This window comes from Lepisma saccharinum, chromosome 29 (genome assembly GCF_977018435.1).
Source record: "Lepisma saccharinum chromosome 29, izLepSacc3.1, whole genome shotgun sequence".
NCBI lineage: Eukaryota > Metazoa > Arthropoda > Insecta > Zygentoma > Lepismatidae > Lepisma > Lepisma saccharinum.
Genome location: NC_139257.1, coordinates 45,588,670 through 45,611,461, shown reverse-complemented (window position 1 = coordinate 45,611,461; position 22,792 = coordinate 45,588,670). Strand labels below are relative to the sequence as shown.

At 38.7% G+C, this 22,792-nt stretch overlaps 1 protein-coding gene across 1 annotated transcript in view; it reads right to left on the bottom strand.

Annotated features, from left to right (window-relative positions):
* Window positions 1-22,792, bottom strand: part of LOC145981612 (RRP12-like protein) — a 58,328-nt gene that overhangs the window by 22,286 nt on the left and 13,250 nt on the right. Inside the window, exons 8-12 of the mRNA XM_083114980.1 lie at window positions 16,115-16,385; window positions 13,991-14,155; window positions 9,587-9,714; window positions 7,673-7,805; window positions 5,510-6,256 (exon numbers count right to left, since the gene is read on the bottom strand). Coding sequence (XP_082971106.1) covers window positions 5,510-6,256; window positions 7,673-7,805; window positions 9,587-9,714; window positions 13,991-14,155; window positions 16,115-16,385 — 1,444 coding nt within the window. The remainder of the gene's footprint in view (window positions 1-5,509; window positions 6,257-7,672; window positions 7,806-9,586; window positions 9,715-13,990; window positions 14,156-16,114; window positions 16,386-22,792) is intronic.

The following is a 22,792-nucleotide window of genomic DNA, read 5'->3' as shown; positions in this document are numbered from 1 at the left end:
ACTGTATACTTATAAACTGCATCAACTAAGGGCTGAGCCGTGAACCGATACCGATACTGATATTTGTATAATTCCAAATTTTAAAATAAGGGAGGTTATATTATATATACAATACTAATAATGAAGGAGACAGTAAACACTTACCACACGAAAAGAAATAGTTTGATATTTCGCGACCTAGGTCGCATTGTCATTGGAGAAGAAAGAGATCGTGGTTACGAAGTGTAGAGGCACAGAATACTGACGGCAGCATCACTACCATCAGTGTTGCCAGAAACAGTAGATAGAAAACAAAGTTACTTTCACCAGTGTTTACTGCAAGGTGGGTGGGTAGTTTTGGGGAGGAGAGGAATAAGGGTTATTGGTTAGCTAGGTTGAGTCTGGGAGGGGGTCAGATGGATCCATCTTTATCATATAAATTATATTTGTCTCTCTCTGTAATTATTATTGTTACATTTATACCTATGCATTACTGACGAGGGGTGATAAATAAATTAACCCACCAAACTATGGTCTGTTGCAACGATGCATCTCAACTTTACAGTATTTTTTTCTAGGTACAATATATCAGATGTTCCAAATATGTGAGAAATATTAAGTGTAGCTAAGAGCGAGGCAATCGTGCGGTCGTCATCCTCCTCTCTCTCCAATGTTGAAAAATGATATCATGCCTTTTCAATATCCTCTAAAACTAAGGGATCAATCTTCCCAAACTAACATTAAATCATCTGTGAACACAAGAATAATTGCCGATTTACCAGCCCTAGACGAGACGTCGAAAACTAACAGTAAAGCAGTAATGAGAAACCAATCTAGTCTCTTCTTTGTCCTTTAACAAAGAGAATAATAATTAGTAAACAAAATGTAAGGGGAGAATGAAAACTTACCAGTCTCTTGCTTCTATATCAGGCAACTGAGTTCAGTACAGTGATATTCAGAAGTGACTTTGCTTTCGATATACCGGGTGATCCGTTTGAGATGTCAGAAAAGTAAACCTTTATACACAAGAGGTTAATGTACATATCAGTGAGCAGTTCGTTGTAATATAAGCACTAGGGATGGGACCGATTGGTACTCTATCGGTATCAGCCGATATATGCATATCAGTGTATCGGTTCAATTACCTATTATTTTACTGATCTGATATATCGATAAATATCTGATAATTTAGTCCAGAATTCTGCCATTTTGTTGTAATTTTTATGGATAATCTTCATGCCCTGCTTTCTACAAAAGTAAATGTCTAAATATGCAATTTCTTTTGCACTGCAGCCACCTTGAAACACACATTTGTTAAGGAGGTCAATGAACATTTCAGGTTCTTCAAGGACCATTTCTAATTTTATATCGGATAGGTAGAATATCGGTTATCCGTATTGATAAATTCTATATCTGTACTTTACCGGTATCGGCCAAAATATCCATCCCTAATAAGGACAAAGGATGTAAGTTTCAAACGAGTGGAGGTTTACTGACTTCAGCTGCGTGACAGCAGTACATGCATGTAATACTCGACAATTCCGCATACCATACGGCATACTGTGCACGCTGTTGTGCCGTGATCATCACCTTTGTTACCATGCACATTAGCACCACCATGGTATTCGGCAACTGATTTCTAAGATAAATTAAATGTATAGTTTTATCGTTTGACGTAGGAGGAAATTCAAACCCATCACTACACTTTTCAGAAACTAACTGCCGTCATCTGTAGTTGAAAGAAAATTATTTCCCTGCCACGTTCCTCGTGCCGAAATACACTTGCTGGAACCCAGTCGGGACAAACAAAAAAAAAATGTCTAAAGTTGGAAAGGAATAGGAGGATTAGCCCAGGTATTTGAATTTCCAGGAAAATGCTATGTACTATGTCTGAGACATGTCCACCACTTTTATGGGCGATGACCTTTTTGACTACGGGAGGTCACTAAAGAGAGGGATGTGTGCAAACACCAAAGAAAGTGGAAGGATTAACCACAGGTGCCTCGTTGGTTTTCGGGACCTCATTGGGGTTATTGTTACACGACACCGCATCTGTACGGACAAAGAGAACTAAACCCAAGCAGCCAACTCCTATGGGGATAATTTCACGTTACGCTTGATTTGAGTCATCTGCGTATAGATCTTTGCTTCACACACTTACTGTTTCTGGAAACTTGAGTACATGTTCATTTAACAAATGCACAACTATTTTTCATTTTTTTTTTCAAAATTAAAGGTAAGTTGGAAAAGGTGATCGAAACTTTGAAATGGAAAAAGACAATTGGGTTTGGCCGTGCTTCTAGCGACACAAAAACAATGGTACTGGCTCAGCCCTAGTATCAACACATGATAATGCTTCAGACAGAAGCAGTTACTATACAGGGTGTTTCTAAAGGTCGTTTACAACGCTTGGGAGGTGATTCCTCACACGAAAACAAGCAAAAAGTCTAAGTTCCATTTTTACGACAGAGGCTTCGTTTCCGAGATAGGAGCCTCGCAAAAGGTGACAAAGTGAACGTCACACTTAACTGGGACGAATACTATCACAGATAGAGAGGCGGTTCCAAGGGAATCATAAAGGAATCGTATGTGCTCAGTCCGGAAGTCACTATGAAAAGTTCACTGCACGCATGCGCAATGGAGTCCTCAAAGGAATTGGGGATTTCCAGCAACAACAATGCATGGAAAAGGTATGTTACGCAGCAAGAAGGACCGTGACAATGAGAAATGCGTTCAAGACAACACATCCCGACCTCAAACATCAAAACATGACCACCGAACACAAAATCCGAAAAGTTGAGCACGGTTGCATACCCCAGTTACACGCGAGGAATGAACGAATCATGTCATGTGGCATACGAGAGACAGGAGGAGGGAAAGAAAAACACAATATCCGATGATTGCGACAACGTGTATTTTTACACGCGACAACTACGTAATATCCCCCCCCCCACACACACACACACAACAAACAACAAATGCTACAATATCTTACGCACAGACAGTCCGTGTCACTGTACACCAACTGAAGATGTCACTTTCACCACACAAAGGGGGTGGGGAGCAATACCAAAAGTGTTCGCACGCGATCATTGTGACGTAAAAGAGACCAGTTTTGGAAGCGCTGCACAGGCAAGTCTGGCTCTCGTAGTCTACGTTTGACCTTCATGACTGCTGTTCCCGCGAGAGGAGCTCGAAGGGTTGGTTCTCTCCGGCAGTCGTCCCAATCGTGTTGCAGGTGCTGGGATATGATCAGCAGTTCGCTCTAGGTTGTCATACGCATTGAAGAGTACTAGTATGTTGCATTGAAAGTTGAAAGTTGACGTGGTGGAGTGGGCAAGTCAAGTATCGCAACAATTGGTCTGTGGTGTTCGTACGGTGATACGGCCAATTTGTGCAGTGTGCCAGTGTTAAACAAAAACAATACTTTGCAGTTCCAGCTCCCTATTACACAGATGGCTGCGTATACGACCCAGCAGCTAGCAGACATGCATCTCATGTATGGGGAGGCACGTGGTAATAGCCGTGAGGCAAGGCGTCTTTATGGAGAACGCTTTCCACATAGACGTTTACCGTTTCACACCTTCTTTCAGGTAGTGGACAGTCGACTGCGTGAAACAGGGTCAGTGTTACCACCGCGACAAGAAGTTGGAAGACCCCGAAGTGTACGCACACATCAGTTTGCAGAAGATGTGTTAACAGCGGTCGCAGAACATCCTGGCACCAGTACGCGAGTGCTCGCTCGGGCACGAAACACGTCTCATGTGAATGTTTGGCGAGTGTTGTCAGATGAAGGAATGCACCCTTTTAAACTGCAGAAAGTACAAGAACTGTTACCTCGTGACTTTCGCCCTCGTATGGAGTTTTGCCAATGGTTGTTGCATCAGCTGGACACAAACCCTCACTTCGGGGCAAACGTATTGTGGACAGATGAAGCCATTTTCACCAGGATGGATGTCTTCAATAGTAGAAACAGTCATGTATGGGACTTTGACAACCCACATGCACTTTTTGTGGCCCATCACCAGCACAGGTTTTCAGTGAATGTGTGGTGCGGGATAGTACATGATCATTTAATTGGACCATACATTCTCCCTGTTCGCCTGAATGGTCGCACGTATCATGCATTTCTTAGTGAGGTTCTGCCTGAACTGTTGGAGACCGTACCTTTGGCACTGCGGCAAGAAATGTGGTACCAACACGATGGTGCACCAGCTCATTTCGATCGTAATGTACGACATTTCCTGCATGACGTGTTTCGCAATAGGTTCATTGGTAGGGATGAGCCTGTGCCTTGGCCACCGAGGTCGCCAGATCTCAACCCTCTCGATTTTTTCTTCTGCGGAGAAATGAAAACCCTCGTATACGACACACCTGTCACATCAGCTGAGGACCTCGTTGCTCGCATCAACGTCGCCGCCGCGACGGTAGCAGATACACCTGGCTTGTTTGCTCGTACTCGACAATCCTTGATTCGTCGCTGTCATCTCTGCGTAGAAGTAAACGGCAGACATTTTGAAAACCGTCTGTGATTATTGCCCTCGGCAAATACCAGTGAGAACACTTTTGGTATTGCTCCCCACCCCCTTTGTGTAGTGAAAGTGACATCTTCAGTTGGTGTACAGTGACACGGACTGTCTGTGCGTAAGATATTGTAGCATTTGTTGTTTGTTGTGTGTGTGTGTGTGGGGGGGGATATTACGTAGTTGTCGCGTGTAAAAATACACGTTGTCGCAATCATCTGATATTGTGTTTTTCTTTCCCTCCTCCTGTCTCTCGTATGCCACATGACATGATTCGTTCATTCCTCGCGTGTAACTGGGGTATGCAACCGTGCTCAACTTTTCGGATTTTGTGTTCGGTGGTCATGTTTTGATGTTTGAGGTCGGGATGTGTTGTCTTGAACGCATTTCTCATTGTCACGGTCCTTCTTGCTGCGTAACATACCTTTTCCATGCATTGTTGTTGCTGGAAATCCCCAATTCCTTTGAGGACTCCATTGCGCATGCGTGCAGTGAACTTTTCATAGTGACTTCCGGACTGAGCACATACGATTCCTTTATGATTCCCTTGGAACCGCCTCTCTATCTGTGATAGTATTCGTCCCAGTTAAGTGTGCCGTTCACTTTCTCACCTTTTGCGAGGCTCCTATCTCGGAAACGAAGCCTCTGTCGTAAAAATGGAACTTAGACTTTTTGCTTGTTTTCGTGTGAGGAATCACCTCCCAAGCGTTGTAAACGACCTTTAGAAACACCCTGTATAATTCACTTTTTTTTCTGTACCCTGTTATTGATTTGCTTTATTTTACTTTGCTTCTTGTGCCACTTTTGGCTAATTTGCGAAGATAGAGATGAGTTATTTAGATGAAATTGATGAATGGACACTCGGAAACATCCATGCTCAGGCCGGGATTCAAACCCGGGACCCCTGATGTCGTACGTCATACCACAATGTGCTAACCACTCTGCCACGGGGGCCAGATTCAATTTCTAATGAATTGTTAAAAGTGAAACTACACAATTTCACTTACCTGCAGTGTTTTTCCTACTTCCTTCAGTAGATTATACGCTGCGGTCTTTGTCCTCTCGTTCATGTCCTTGCAGCACACAACCGCCTCTGGGACAATTACTTTCAGCGTGTCCTCATTGCCCTCTTCGAGGTTGCGCACAAGGTGCATAAGGCACCGAAGCCTTGGTGCTTTGCTTTTTAATCCAGAACTAGACAAGGAATCACACAGGATCTTTCTAAGCTCGTCCACATTGTCGTTAAAGAAGTCTTGGCAGGACTCATTCCGGCTGCTGCAAATGTCCTCCAGCAGCCTGTAGGCCTCCTTCTGCTCTTTTTGGTCCTTGCTGTGTACCAACGGAACGCATAAATCATACAACTGCTTCATCCTCTGGCTGTCTTGGTACGGCAGAAGAGCACGCATGAGATCCATGACAGATTTCTTGACAAATGGGTCATTTTTTGTCATATCATTCAGTTTCCCGTATGCTTTATCGAAGAGATCGTAACAGAGGTCTGGATTTGCAATTTTTAGATAAACCTTGATTGTCTCGTATGTTGCTTCATGTTGGCCCTCCTCCTGGCTGTTGGTCGGTTTGACGGTGTACACGTTGAATAAGATGGGGATGTAATTCTTAGCAAACCGTGCTAGCTCAGCACGATTATCTTCATTATCCAAATTTTTCAAGACTAATTTCCTTAGGGATGCCATAACATCTGGCCGCAAATCCTTCTTCTCACTGATGGCTGTTCCAAGTATTTTGGCAATACTCTGCAATAATAACACAATTGAAAGCATATTGGTTTAAATATTGAAGGGACAATTCATCTTTAATAAACATGCTGACAATACAAAAAAAAAAAAAAGCTTAAAAATTTTGGAGAAGTAAATTTGTGGACTTTGTTCTTGCACAAAATGCATGGTTACTGATATATCCAGGGCTGAGCTGGTAGTCTTAATCATTCACATGGACACAAATAATAACAATTCAAAGTAGTTCAGAATATATTTATAAGTTTTCCATTGGAACTATACCACAGCAATCTACCATACTTTTGCTTCAAAATATTTACAATTTCACACAAGATAAACTTTTAATCATAAAACACACAATGAAGTTCCAAAAATAATAGAAAAGTTGCATTTTGCATAATTTCTTGGGAGTTTAGAATGTGAAAGTGTCACGTGGTATTTTCGCAGACCTCGTAAGACACCTGCACTTTTGGTCCTCCTACTGGTTGCCATGTGGGAACTTTTATAAACAAAACACTGCTGTTAGCATCCCAAACGTAACAAAACTAACTGATTTCATAGCACAATGATTTACATAGGATTTTGACTATGTGGTGAAGCTATGCTTCATTCACATCTATGCTCAAGCAACAGTTAGGTCATGGTCCACTTACGGTCAGGGAGTATCCACACTAGAGTGGAGGTTTCACTCCCGTAAAGGTATGATCATTGTCAGTCTGGCTATACATACCATTTTTTCTGGTACAAAGTGCCTGCACATTGTTCTCACTACATTTTCAACAACGGACTTGGCTGTTAAGTGCACTGGCGTTAGAAGAAAATGACAAAAAAGAAATAGAATTATGAAAACAGTCTATAAAATTAGTGTAAACCGCGAAGACTATTCGAATGTCACTCGCAAATTTTGAAGGCATACTGAAAAGAATTGAGCCTTTAATAAAGAAAAACACAAAATTCCATGCTGCCATTTCTCCTAGGGAAAAGTTCATAGTATGTCTAAAGTAAAAAAAAAAAAAAAAAAAAATTAGGCTATATAATGTTTGTACATTACTATCCTTGAAACATACTTTTGCTTTCTAAAATTATCACATATGAACAGATAGGGTATAAACCAACGAAAAATATATTCCACACACGATTTTCGTAGTTGTACACCTGCACGAGATTGACTCCGCTAATGTTCCCGTCAAATATTCTTACCAATTGATCGTAACCGTACCATGAGCAGAGCATGAGCTGAGCAGAACTTGACCTGAGCGCTAGGTGTGAATGCTTCAATTTAAGAAACATTCAATATTTGTCCGGACCGTTCCCGGAGCATAGATGTGAAATCAACCCTTAGAGAGTCATTGAGGATTTGAACGTTAAAAAGAAATGCTGCTTCAACATAACTAACCACTGAAAAATACTGGGTGATAACATGAAAAAACTTACCTTGAACGTTTCCTTCAGATCCACAGGTTCATTGCAAAAGCTTGGAAGTAGAGCCCAAATTTGAGCCTGAAGTAGATCGTAAGTGTGGGCACCAACTCTATCATCCTTGGAGGCCGATTCAGCTGATTTTCGTCTGGAAAATGTATTAACTTTGAAATAGGTTCAAGTACTTAACATTTTAGATTATGCATTTTCTTTAAGAAAACTGTTTTCTTTTCTCTACATGTAAATATAAAACTTGACAGTGGGGTGACGAAATAGATCAACAGCATGGACTGCATTCACATATCATTTTCTGGTCAACACAGCAGATGAGACATGCATATATGAGGGATGAATGGAAAGTAATGCCTCACACTATAACTCATCAATAGATGAAAAGTCATAACCACAACCTTCATTCCCCCCCCAAAATAATTAAAATACCATCCACCCTCTCTCAAAGATCAGTCTTGCTTCCTGGCTTCTGCAGGTGACTGCTTTCAATTAAGTGAAATAAGTTTTACTGAAGTATCTTGAACACAACTTTGTACTAAAAATTGTCCATATTTGAATTTATTTCTACTAGGGATGGGCCGATATGAAATTTTGGCCGATAAAGTAACGGTATAAAATTTACCGATACCCGATATTCTACCGATCCGATATAAAATTAGAAATGGTCCTTGAAGAACCTGAAAGGTTCATTGACCTCCTTAATAAATGTGTTTCAAGGTGACTGCAGTGAAAAAGAAATTGCATATTTAGACATTTACTTTTTTAGAAATTAGGGCATTGAGATTATCCATAAAAATTACAACAAAATGGCAGAATTTTTCACTAAATTATCAGATATTTATCAATATATCAAATCGGTAAAATAATCGATAAACCAATATGCCTATATTGGCCGATAACGATAGAGTACCGATTAATCGGTCCCATCCCTAATTTCTACCAAATTAGCCTATCTTATCAACTGGGGAATGCAAAAAGCTTTGAATTAAAATATACTTCACATTATCCAATATATGTAATAATGAGGTTTTCCTGTAAATATTGCATTGAAACATTACCTTAACAAAACACCACAGTTTAGTTTTAAATAAAGTCACGTGAGGAATTAGACAGACATAAATCCCAAACTATCAAATTTACAAGATACGGGGAAAAATATATTCTTAGGAATATATCTCATAAAAAAATCAGTAATTTGGAAATCCATGACTATTGCTATCGAGAAGAGATGGAAATACGTTGATCTGCTCCAAACAGGGCTTTGTTAAACAAAACCCAAAAACCTCATTTTTGGAGTTAAGTTCCTCTGGTTCTCACATGATGATAAGTTCACATGTATTTTCAATATATTAATGGTGCAAAATTAATAAAAATAGGGATTGGCCAATATTGACGTAAAATTCCAAACGGTTCATTGACCTCCTTAATAAATGTGTTACCAGATAAACCAAACTTTTGCAATTGAAAAGACGATTCATATTTAGACATTTACTTGAAAAAACATATGGAATAGAGATTATATGTTTATGTGCATTAAAATTGTAACAAAATGACAAAACATTGCACTAAATTTTAAGATAATAATCGGTAATTATACCGATAAACCAATATGCCTATATAGGCCTCAACCGATAGAGTTACGCTTAATCTGCCCCATCTCTAATAAAAAAATGAACTTTGTGGAGAGTGAGATATCTGGAATCCAGAAAATTGTAGACTATTAAATTTGAACGGACACTTTCTGATATCGAAACCACTGGTATTGAGTGATATTGCTTACAAACTACCAATATATGTACAACATAAACATATTTACTTGTGGAGGTATTAAGACCACCTGGGCACACAACGAAGAGGGACACAGGAGTAGCCACCCCTTTAACTCTCACCTAGCTTTACTTTCTAATAAAGGCTTACCTACACACTGTTGCCAGGGGTAGAAAGTATTCCACAAAGAATTTCAGTTCTGTTTTCTGAATATTTTCACGAAGCAATGGGAGCAACCAACTGCGTGTGAATTCATATGACTTTTCATTTCCTGTAATCTAAAAAGAACAAAAATAATCAGGTTATTTATAGGAAAAAATAAACCATAAGCAATATGATTTTACATCAGTAACATTTGTCATATTCTGCCAATTCATCCACAGTCACTGTTAATACTGCAAACCTTAACTTAGATTTTACATTTTTCCACATGATACATTTAACCTTGTTGGTCCCAACATAGCAAAATGTTCTAATATTTTCCTCGATTTCACATGCTCCCACACTTAAGTTTTATTAACTTGGTCCCCTGAAAAATGTAAAATCGAGATTCCATGTATTAATAGGCACTGATTACGCACTGAAAATTTACGTGCTTTAAAGCCATCGTTTACCAAAGTTAAAACCTATGAATTTTTAAAAAAATAAAAACCTTTAAAATTCTAAAAACCGTTCACTATTTCACCGTCAAGTTGTCTGCCTTTAAAAACTGTAAAAACCTTTAAAATTCTAAAAACCGTTCACTATTCCACAGTCAAGTTGTCTGCTTTAAAAAACTGTAAAAACCTTTAAAATTCTAAAAATTCATACAGGAGGACAAATAAGTTTGTAATATAGGTTTTAACTTTGGTAAACGATGGCTTTAAAGCACGTAAATTTTCAGTGCGTAATCGATCTTCCTATACTTTTTCTCTCTCGCATTTCACCTAACCCTTAATCCTGATGACTATGGAAGAAATATTTTGACGAAGCTAACTTTATGAATTGCTTATAAAACACCGAAACCTGAAGAAGAGAGAAGTTATCTCTCGAAACGTCGTAATTGAAGAAAAGTATTATACTCGCAAAAATGTAAGTAAAATTGTAATTTATATTGTTAATCTTGTGAGTAATTTGCACATAATAAATATGAACTAAAAAATATCAAAATTTAGGGAAAAATAAAACAAAAACTTCACGCCCCTACATATTAATAACATACTGATAATGTGCGAATTACTCACAATTAAATATAAACTTTAGGCTAAAAGATTAAAAATCAGCAACTTACGTGTGTGAGTATGAGATTTTTCGTACTACGTTTCGGAGGTTACACTACCTCCTTCTTCAGGTTGAAACGATGTTATTCAGACACCTGACATGGTGCCTCGTCGTGAAAGTGAAGGTTAAGGATTTAGGTTAAAAAGTTGCATGAAGGACACTTTCTAAAAAAGAATATAAATTACACATCTAAAACCGCGCAATACTATAAAAAACAAAAGAACGTCCAAGGCTGAAGTCGGCGAACTGCCGACCAGTGCTCGGGGTAGGCGAATGCACGGTGTCAGCCCATACCGGGGAAAGAAAACTTCCCCTCCTCATTCCTTCCAAACTGGGGCTCGGGAGTCACCAATCCAAGGAGAAGTCGACTTCCACCTCGGCGGCTTTCCTAACCTCAGGAGTAACACGGAAGCCCATCTCGTCCCTATTCACTGCGGCTTTATCCCATTTTTTAAAGAAATTAACCCAGCCGCCTTCTAAATTCCCATCGTCCCTATTAAGTTTGTTCCAATTTTTCGCGCATACATAGGCAGCTTCATATACGTTTCTGTCTAATTTATTGTTAACCTCCCTAATAACTTCCCTTTTAGCAATCTTATGTCGGTTAGCCAATATGTGTTCAGATAATCCTGTTTTGGGTATGCCCTCCTTTACGTCCTTATCATGCTCTCCCCACCTAACTTGCATACTTCTCCCGGTCTGTCCCACATATTCCTTTCCGCATTCACACACTATCCTGTACACTCCCTTCCGCTCTTCAGGGTTATTGCGCCTATCCCCTCTCCCTTTCTTATAGGACGTAAAGTGCTTTTCAATACTCCGGGGCGCTCTTACCCCACATTTTATTCCGTAACCCCTCACGGACTTTTCAATTTTTTCTGAGACCCCCTTAAAATACGGGATCCCGACAAAATATGTGTTCTTTTCACCGTTTCCTATCTCAGTTTTTTCCTCCTCTCTGTCATTTTGCGATGTTTCTTGTCTAACAATCCTTTTGGCTTTCCTAGCTACTTTTTCCAGGTCGCGGATAGTGTACCCATTCTTTACCCCCACCTTCCTTATCCATTCCCCTTCTTTCTCTTTCTCTTTTTCGTCATTGCACAGTCTTTCGGCGCGAATGAAAAAGTTAAGAAAAACATTTAATTTAGTCCTATTCGAATGTTGGGATCTCTTATGGAGGTACAGCTCTCCAGCCAACGGTTTATGGAAGACCCCGGTTACGATCCGTTGTCCGGTTTTAGTAAGGCACAACCCCAGTGTCCCCCGGGACAAAGCTGGAGATTGTTTGTATAGATGGTTGATTGACCAAAACGTTGAAATCTTGGTCGCCTGGGAGTATGTCCGGTGGTTTTTTCTCATTACGGGGTACAATTACTTCTACGTTAACGATAAAATCTTCCGACAAAAAGAAGGGTTGGCCATGGGCAATCCCATCTCTGGCCTTGTGGCCAACATCTTCATGCACTACGTCGAAAAAGCCGCTATGGAGCATGTAGGGGGGAGGGGGAGGTAAAGTATTATGGGAGATACGTAGATGACATCCTCATCATAGGGAATGAAATCAAACTTGACAGCATTTTCGACCAATTGGGGAAGCAGGACCCCAGAATTGGGTTTACTAGGGAAGATATGGCCAACGGAAAGATCCACTTTCTTGACTTGTGCCTTACTAAAACCGGACAACGGATCGTAACCGGGGTCTTCCATAAACCGTTGGCTGGAGAGCTGTACCTCCATAAGAGATCCCAACATTCGAATAGGACTAAATTAAATGTTTTTCTTAACTTTTTCATTCGCGCCGAAAGACTGTGCAATGACGAAAAAGAGAAAGAGAAAGAAGGGGAATGGATAAGGAAGGTGGGGGTAAAGAATGGGTACACTATCCGCGACCTGGAAAAAGTAGCTAGGAAAGCCAAAAGGATTGTTAGACAAGAAACATCGCAAAATGACAGAGAGGAGGAAAAAACTGAGATAGGAAACGGTGAAAAGAACACATATTTTGTCGGGATCCCGTATTTTAAGGGGGTCTCAGAAAAAATTGAAAAGTCCGTGAGGGGTTACGGAATAAAATGTGGGGTAAGAGCGCCCCGGAGTATTGAAAAGCACTTTACGTCCTATAAGAAAGGGAGAGGGGATAGGCGCAATAACCCTGAAGAGCGGAAGGGAGTGTACAGGATAGTGTGTGAATGCGGAAAGGAATATGTGGGACAGACCGGGAGAAGTATGCAAGTTAGGTGGGGAGAGCATGATAAGGACGTAAAGGAGGGCATACCCAAAACAGGATTATCTGAACACATATTGGCTAACCGACATAAGATTGCTAAAAGGGAAGTTATTAGGGAGGTTAACAATAAATTAGACAGAAACGTATATGAAGCTGCCTATGTATGCGCGAAAAATTGGAACAAACTTAATAGGGACGATGGGAATTTAGAAGGCGGCTGGGTTAATTTCTTTAAAAAATGGGATAAAGCCGCAGTGAATAGGGACGAGATGGGCTTCCGTGTTACTCCTGAGGTTAGGAAAGCCGCCGAGGTGGAAGTCGACTTCTCCTTGGATTGGTGACTCCCGAGCCCCAGTTTGGAAGGAATGAGGAGGGGAAGTTTTCTTTCCCCGGTATGGGCTGACACCGTGCATTCGCCTACCCCGAGCACTGGTCGGCAGTTCGCCGACTTCAGCCTTGGACGTTCTTTTGTTTTTTATAGTATTGCGCGGTTTTAGATGTGTAATTTATATTCTTTTTTAGAAAGTGTCCTTCATGCAACTTTTTAACCTAAATCCTTAACCTTCACTTTCACGACGAGGCACCATGTCAGGTGTCTGAATAACATCGTTTCAACCTGAAGAAGGAGGTAGTGTAACCTCCGAAACGTAGTACGAAAAATCTCATACTCACACACGTAAGTTGCTGATTTTTAATCTTTTAGCCTAAAGTTTATATTCCTACATATTAAATATTAATTTTGACAATGCTACCAAGAATCACTGATGGTGCAGTGACTATGAATAACAGCTTCGAAATTCTACATTAGCAAAAACAATTCCTTGTACAATACCTCATTTAATTTCTAGTATCGACAGAATAAGTTGTACATTATTTTTACATGAATGTAGCTGAAAGTTCCAATCACTTCTATTGAATGCATTATAGACAGAATTTTTAATAGCTGAAAGTTTCTAAAAATAAGCATTTCTCACTCATATTATACTCATTCGCTGATTACATCAGATAAGTGACAAAGGTGGTAATAGCAACAGTATTAAACACAAATTGCAACACTAGTCAGTACTTACATTCAGGGGTATAGCAGAAAGAACAATCCTCGGACCCATTGATTTAATAGCTTTCCCTACAGCTTCTTCTAACTCCACAGTATAAGAAAAGTTCGTCGAGTCTCTGAGCTGTGCTAGACTTGTTAAGCAAGGTAACATGAAGCTGTAACATTTATCACCAGCAACCTGAAAAGCGAGATCAAAAAAGTTTAATGAATGAAAACTAGCTATTTGTTCTTTGATAATGGTAAATGTTTACAACACACATGAAATTCCTCTAGGAGGACAGGGTTACTGGCCTTAACCAGCACAAACCCAGTTATCACCCAAACACATACAAAACGTGTGAACAACCTGCCTCAGGAAGAGAATGGAAGAGAACACCTGGATGGGAAGGGGGAGAGCAGGGTGGCCATTCTAGGACCATGATAAAATTTAAGAACAATTCCTGGTTTTCAAGGCAAACTTTCCAACTATAAGGGTGGGCACAAACAGATGTTTTCTCTATTTCAACCTTACGTATTACCGCCTCTCACCACCCACACACGTACACAAATATATTATTAATATAAAAGTTCTGCATGATTTCAATATGTCATAAAATTCTAATTCAATTCAATGGTATCTTTATCTGAAATATTTAATTTAAGGTGTGGAGTCTACATTTGCCATCTCACATATTGAGACTTGAAATACATCTTCAAACATAAGTCACAAATGTTATGGGTAGGGAGCAGAAGTTGATGACCTAAAAAATATAGGTATATGACCTATAGAATGGGAAAAAAAATGTTAGTTTCAGGTTAAAAATTGAAATGAAAAGGAAATTAAACAAAATGCAATCTTGCTTTCAAAAAAAAGAAGGTACCAAATGATACCATATGCACATTCAATTAAAATATGCAACGAGGATTTCCAATGGAAAAAATCTTATCTTAAATCTGAGTTTGCCCCAGACGGACACCTAGTAGTTTCCCCCCACACAACAAAGACTGTCACCAGTTCAGCATTTATTTTGCTCGTAAATTGCAATCCTGCGAGATATATATACGTCTATGTTCACCTTAATGAAAAGACTCAAGAATATTATCAAAATGAAATAAGTGACAAAATATGATGAAACAATACACCAAATATTACGAAAAATGACTGAAAAATGCCGAAAATCGGGGAAAATGACCTAAAACCTGAAAATTGGCAATACAGTAAACCCTCGTTAACACAAACTCGCTTAAGACGAACATTTGGTTAACATGAACAAAATGTTGGTCCCGGCAGGGATGTATTATATCTTATAGAAAGTTTTATCGGTAAACGCGAATTTCGGTTACCACGAATTACGAACGGTTTTTTAGTCCGTTGAGTCATTAGATCTCATTTAAGACGAACTTTCAAAGTTTTTCATAATTTCTGTTGTTCCTCTGTCGTTCCACTGCTAGGTATGTAAGAAATCCCTCAACAATCTCTATCACCTTGCCAACAATCAACTTATACAGTATTGTAACCAACAGATTCAGATCAACAATGTGGTTTTCTATTCTTTAAAACATAGCCAGTACGAGTAACGTCAAGATTAAAACTTCCGTGCAATTGCTTGACAATCACGATAACAATGAGCTTATACGTATTTAACCAACAAATTCAGTTGTGTGATCAGATGTGGTTTTCTATTCTTTAAAACGTAGCCAGTACAAGTTTGATCCGAATTGACTGCTAGTTTTAAGGAAGCGATGAGTACAGTTGACCATGAAGTTACCAGGCATTTGCGTTACCGTCTGCGACAGAGAGAAAGAGATTATTTGGTTTATTTTACTTCGCTTTCCTGCCACTTTAGACTAAAGATGAGAATGAGTTATGATATAATGAAAGTGATGAAGGGACACTCACATGAAAGAGCACACTTGATAACTTTCTGTCCCGAGAGGGCTATAGGTAGCAGAGGCTTCCAGCCAATAAAAGTTAAATGTAGAATAAGTGAGAAAAGTATCGATTTCATTGCATATGTACGATGGACTTTGATTTCTGTGTGTTCAAAAAGAAGCCATGAGAAAGTACTCTAAACAGATATGATGTAGATAACATCAATATGCAATCTAATTTTCAATCAGCAGTAATATTGTACACATTACATTTGAAAACACTTACCGAGAACATTACACCTAGCACATGAAGGATGTATTTCCAAGCCAAATTAAATTGATATTTGAGTCCATCCTCGAGGGCTGAGAAGACCTTCTGCAGAACACCCATGTACTTCTTGCCACCTTTGTCGCAAGCAGGTGGCACACAATCCATAATAACAGCCTTAAGCGTGAGGGCTACATTGTTGTGGATTTCCTGACTGTCCGAGAGCCACAGCTGGATACAGGTCGCAAACAGCTTCTGAAGATTTCCCATGCACAGGTCCAAGTTTATCCTTGAATTTTTTTTTTTAAAAAAGTTAAATTCTTCATTACATCAATATTGTACAAATGAACTATTTACAGTGGAACCCCTCTTTTACATTTTCCTGCTTTACACATTCAATCTTGATCGTCTCAACATAGTAAATCGCTATAAAATTTTCCTCTGTTTTACATTTTTTAAGTTCTTTCACCTTGGCCCCCTGAAAAACGTAAAATTGAGTTTCCACCGTATGACTTGCATCTTCATAGAATGTCCATACAACCAAAGGCACTGCATATCCAATACTACGATTAACTTTTAGAAAATATCACAAAATAAGGCATAATGAACAAACACTATTCGCAAGATTTACAAGCAAGCACAGTAACTAATTGCGTTAGGTTGATAATTATTCATCGTGGCACATCATAAGATTTGGAATCTGATGTAAATTGCCAGGTCCAACAGGAAACCTGTGTACAACCTTCCACTGTACACATTTTCCTACTTTTTCTACTACAGTCTACAGTACGTAATACTCTTGTTCCTTAAATCCACACCTGAAGGGGCCAAGGGGCTGAGCCCATACCCACACATATACTTGTACCAATTTTCACTGATAGCGATACCGATGCTTGAAAATGGTAATAATTAGAGGAATGCATATTTTGCAGGGGCAGATATGAAATTTTGGCTAATACCGATAAAGTACTGATATAAAATTTACCGATACCGAAAACCGATATTCTACCAATCCGATATAAAATTAGAAATGGTCCTTGAAGAACCTGAAAGGTTCATTGACCTCCTTAATAAATGTGTGTTTCTAGGTGACTGCAGTGAAAGAGAAGTTGCATATTTAGACATTTACTTTTTTAGAAAGTAGGGCATGGAGATTATCTATAAAAATTACAACAAAATGGCAGAATTTTGCACTAAATTATCAGATATTTATCGATATATCAGATCGGTAAAATAATCGGTAATTTTACTGATAAACTGCTATCGGCCGATACCGATAGAGTACCGATTAATCGGTCCCATCCCTAATATTTTGATTTTGACGAAAACACGAAATGTTAAATAAAACATTATAATGTTAATTTTTCACATTTCTGAAAGATGTAAGATGCATTTTCCCACCCTGTCTTGTCACAAAATAATGCGAAATGAACTAGAAAATGTGAAATGGACTCTTAAGCCTCGGCTGGATGTTTCTCTCAACAGCTGAAAACTGCTTCTCCTTCTATTGACAAAATCTCGTAACATATGCTTCCAATTTCGATGATACTCTGCAAGGCTTTTCTAGAAGGATACACAGAATGATGTAATGAATAAAAAAACAATTTGGGATTCTAGTTTGGCGTACAAAAAATTGGAAATTCAGCATTAATTGGATCTGAAAGCAGCTTTAAATGGGGCGTTTGAAGAGTTTTAAACCATTTTAGCATTTAAGTTCAATATTGTGCATCTTAGTGTCGTGAATTTATATAGATAATTCCAAGCGTTTGCACAATATCTTCAACAGAAATTACATAATTTTATTAAAAAAAAGACAAGTATTTAGTTCCCACGCCTTCTGCAAGTTCGAGGATTTTCCGCTTATGGCGCTGCTGTCGCTTCTGGGCAAGCAACCCTCTGAAGTGTAAGCTCCCATCTGCGGCACCGGTCATGTGCCGCTCAGAGCGGAGGAGGGGGAGGGGGAAGGTTTCACACCGCAATTTGTAAACTTATCTTGCTTTGACATCTGGTTTATATTTTGTCCGCGCAAAGACCTTGGAAACTCAGGGAAGTGCATTCATTCCTTCAGTGGGTGGCTACTTTCAAAATACAAGACAGACAGTCTTGGAAGTCGAGGAAGTGAATCGCCATCACTTAGTTTACACAAATTACGTCGGTTCGTACAAGTCTGATCCGAAACAAGAAAGACAGTTACTTCGTTGACTTACTCTGTGATGCTCTCCGATTTTTTTTACATATCTAGGTTATATGCATCATAATGGGAATTGAAGAAAATGTAGGATGGAAGAGGGTGGTTCAGAGATTCCCATTTTTGCATTTTGACTTTTGTTTTTACCTAATACAATAATTATACTTATACTAAATCTTTTGCGCTGCGCTGAGACCCAAGAACTGACTTATTTTAATTTATTGGGGCTCAAAGTAAATAATAAAATAAACATTTAAATTAACGTTCATCATATTATTATTATTATAAAACGTAAAGCGCAAAATTTAATAGGGCGACAATGCTCTGTGTGAGATTGGTGTGGAGTAACAAAATTTTAATACATTTATTTCCAAACCATGAATTTCATCTGAAATTAATTATCTCCCTGATCGCATAATGGTAACGTCATCACCTTGTACTTTAAACTGTAGGTCCAATCCCAATTAGCCTATCTGTGCATAACATAGGACTTGATACAAAAATTAATGTAAGATTATGTAAAAATTGACAATTTTGACTGACGTGTCGGCGTTAAATGAACCTAAAAATTAAAAGACAAATTACACAAAAATAACAGAAAATTTACGAAGGGGAAAATTTATGTTACTGGTTGGAAGATGTAGAGGCTGGGGAAAATGAGACAGGAGACAACTTACCTGTAATCCCCTTGAATTTGAACAGTGACCTGACATTGGTAACATTAACTAAGGAAGCATTCATTCATTAACTGACATTCCAGACTATAGGACTTATGACCTTGCGGTGCATCACGGTCAGAAATCTGGTGAAATCTTAATTTTTAGTTTCAAGTGGGATCCAAACCACTCCTTCGGGAGCGGCGTGCCTTCACCGGCTATTGAACCCGGGGCCCTCTGATTACAAGGTGTTACTTTTAAGCCACCTGGGAGGCCCTCCTTAGTAATGCATAATATTTGAATACAATTGAATTGTGTTCCTTTTCCAGCAGTTTAGCGAGTAAAATTTTAAAATTTCGCTTACACTCGAAACTAGGGCGACTTTTTTTTTCGCCTCATTTGAGCTGGAATGATACTTGGGAGAGTCTAGAACTTGTAATTCAGAAAACTAACTTTTATTTATAACTCTATTATCTCTCTGTGTGTGTAAAACCATAGTATCTTTTTCACGATTAGGTCTTGTTCCATTTTCCCTCCTGCGTTCTTTGCTCTCTCTCCCAGGCTCTTCAGATATAGAGCTTCCTTCATTTCTTGCCCTTCTCTTTCTCTCTCCCCCTCCACTTGCTCGTTCTCCATTTCGCTTTCTACCTTTTGCTTCTGTTTCTCATTCTCTCTTTCTATAGTTTTTTCTGTATGCCTATATTTTTGTTTCTCTTCCTTCCATTATCTCTTTATCGTTCTGTACTGTTTCTTTTCTTTGTTCCTTTTCTCACTCCATCGTGAGAAATGTTTATCTTTATTTCTCTCAATCCACCCCTCACTCTGTTATTATAGTATGTTTTGGTTGGTTTTCCTCTTCCTTTTCCTCTCTTTCAGTCTGTGTTGCCTCTTTATTTCCACTGGAGGCACATGGCACAGTGGTTCGGATCCCACTTTAAACTGTAGGTCCACTCCCGATTAGCCTTTCTGTGCATAAAGTGGACTTAAAACCACAAATCAATCAATCAATCTTTATTTTAACTTTCATTCTCTATCCTTTGGTTTTTAAGCATCACGCTCCAGCCTCCTTTAGCCTCCCCTGCCCCTTGGGGTGTCGTCCTTCAATGGTACCTATTTATTTGAGAATGGGTAAACCCCAGAGCCACTTTATGAAGAGAGAAGGCCGCAAAAATCCGACCTCACAAAACACGCCCAGGAACCTAATCTTAGTTTCCAGCAGGCCAGTGAGACGCCCAGCCGACTTTACAAAGGGAAAACTTCCCTGTTATTGTCCTTCAATACTTCTTCTTCTTCTTCTTCTCATACCAAATGAAAATAAAACACCAACAGTGAAATTGATTTACGGCAATGTATTCTATGATTCAACCAAATATTTAATCTGCCTCTGTTCAGTAAAGGTTAGATTCATGACACGGAACCCGCATTCACATTCAGTTGTAGATATTGGTACAATTTCAATTAAATTCACATAATCCTTGACCTTGAGTGAGGTGAAAATGTATCTTGGCTGACATGATTCCATAAAACACACGTTCTTAATCGTCTAAATGCCATGTGTGTGCATTTAATAGGACCATATTCACATTTAATAAATATTTGATCCTTGATCTATTTGACATTCATTTCTCATTTCATTTCTTTGCAATATTAACTACACCTAAGCTAGATAAAGAATATGTGTTGTTATATCCCTGTCCTTACACCGTATTTTTGCCTATTCAAGTAATAATAATAATACATTATTAATTAATTTACATATTTAATTAATGTCATTAATCTAATGTGAATACTTTAATTTCATCATTTATATTATTATTATTTCTGAGACTTGGTTTGGACTCTCCACCCCCCGAAATATATTTCTTGATACGCGCCTGCTTTTGACTAATCTTGATTGATTGATTGATTTGTTGTTGGAAGTCCACTTTATGCACAGGAAGTCTAATCGGTAGGGGCATGCATATTTCGTTTTTGACAAAAAAACGAAATGTGAAAAAACACATAGTAGTGTTAATTTTTCATGTTTTTGAAAGGTGTGAGATGCATTTTGTGACCATGTTTTGTCACGAAATAATGCGAAATGAACTGCAAAAAGCGAAATTAACTCTTAAACACGAAATTTACCATTTATATACCGACGCGACACTTTCTGAAGTCTGAAGTATCCTGTGAGTTATGCAATTCATGGAAAATTGATTAATTCTGCTGTAAATATTTGAGAAGCAAAATTAAACCACTTTACACAGGAATAAACTTAATACTCTGGTAACTTCATAAATGTGCTATTAGAAGGGATAAGTTTATTTTGTGTAATAAATGCAGTTTTTAAATCAAACTTAGGATTATATTCACAATTTTAAAACCAAAATGTCATTTTATATAGCACTTTTCATGTGATTATTCACCGCTATAACACCGAAATTTCATTTTATTTACCGCTTTTGAACCCGAAATAGACTCTGTTTTTGTACCGAAATTTTGATTTTTTAATTACCAAAAATATGTGCCTCTACTAATCGGGACTGGACCTACAGTTGAAAGTGGGATCCGAACCACTATGCCATTTGCCTACACCGGGTATCGGACAGACTAATCTTGAGTAATAGAGGTCCCGAGTTTAGCGGTTATGTACAGAATGGTATTTGAAAGGGAAGAGGAAGTCAGTCCTCCATCTGCTTGCTAATATTTGGTTATTGTGGGAAGACTATATATGTACAATTTATAATATATCGATGCTTCAAGAGTAGTTGCCAAAAATTTTGCAAATACCTCACTCTTTACGTGCATCTATCCATTTTGGACACTTATCAATATCTCCAACTATTTGGGCACAGCCAATTTATGATTGTGAACTGATAGCAAAAAGTTTGTTTGTTAAACTTGTTTTAAGATCAATTTATGCACAGAAAGGCAAATCGGGACTGGACGTATAGTTTAAAGTGGGATCCGAGCCACTCAGTGGGGTAGCGCAGATCTTTGGCCCCATCTTGCAAGTAAAATATTGAGGAGCCCCCTTAGTGTCAAAAAAAAATTATGATGCCAGAGTGGGACAGAGGTACAATAGTTAGATAGTTATCTGCCCTACCCCCTTCGTTGTACAAGAAATTAACTTTTACCTCAAATATTATGCCTTCCCATTTTTTTGTTATCGACTTATATCACTGTAGTACCTTCTTGAAACTAAATCAGGATGGTCTGAATCTCTGAAAAATAACTGGAAGAAGAATCTGGAAATATTTTCTCTACTTCAACGCAGGGACACAGCCAGGAATCACTTTTGGAGGAGGGGGAAGCTTCCCCCCGCCAAATATTTTGTTCCTGATGCTTTGTATTTTTGCTTGAAATATTTTTTTTAATGAAGTTACATATATTACACAGATATTAAAAAATACTGTTTTGGTGGAATTGTAAAAAGATAGTAAACACTCCTCTTTTGGACTTTGAGGTGAATGTGCCTTCAGCCCCTAAGCCATCCCCTGGTTCCTCCAGGCCAAGATTCAACGTAAGAGTCGCTCATATTAGCCTTCTAATACTGAGTGAGTAATATACTTGAACCGGATATCTAGATTGTCGGTAGTAACCTATCGCAAGGTAAATTTCAATCTGCTACGAAGAAATAACTGCGGACTCTAGTCTTGAGTGATAGATAATAAAGCTGCGAAGGAACTCTATTCACTGAAAATTTGTCACTCCATGAAATGCAGCTTGGAAGGACGGAAACCTCCGCCCCCCCTAACAATATAAAAGAAGGTTGCCACAGGCTAGTAGACCTCAACATCATTATTCATAATTTTAATGCTGACATTCTTTTTTCGATAGACCAGTGATCATACTTTCTTAAATACTTTTTCA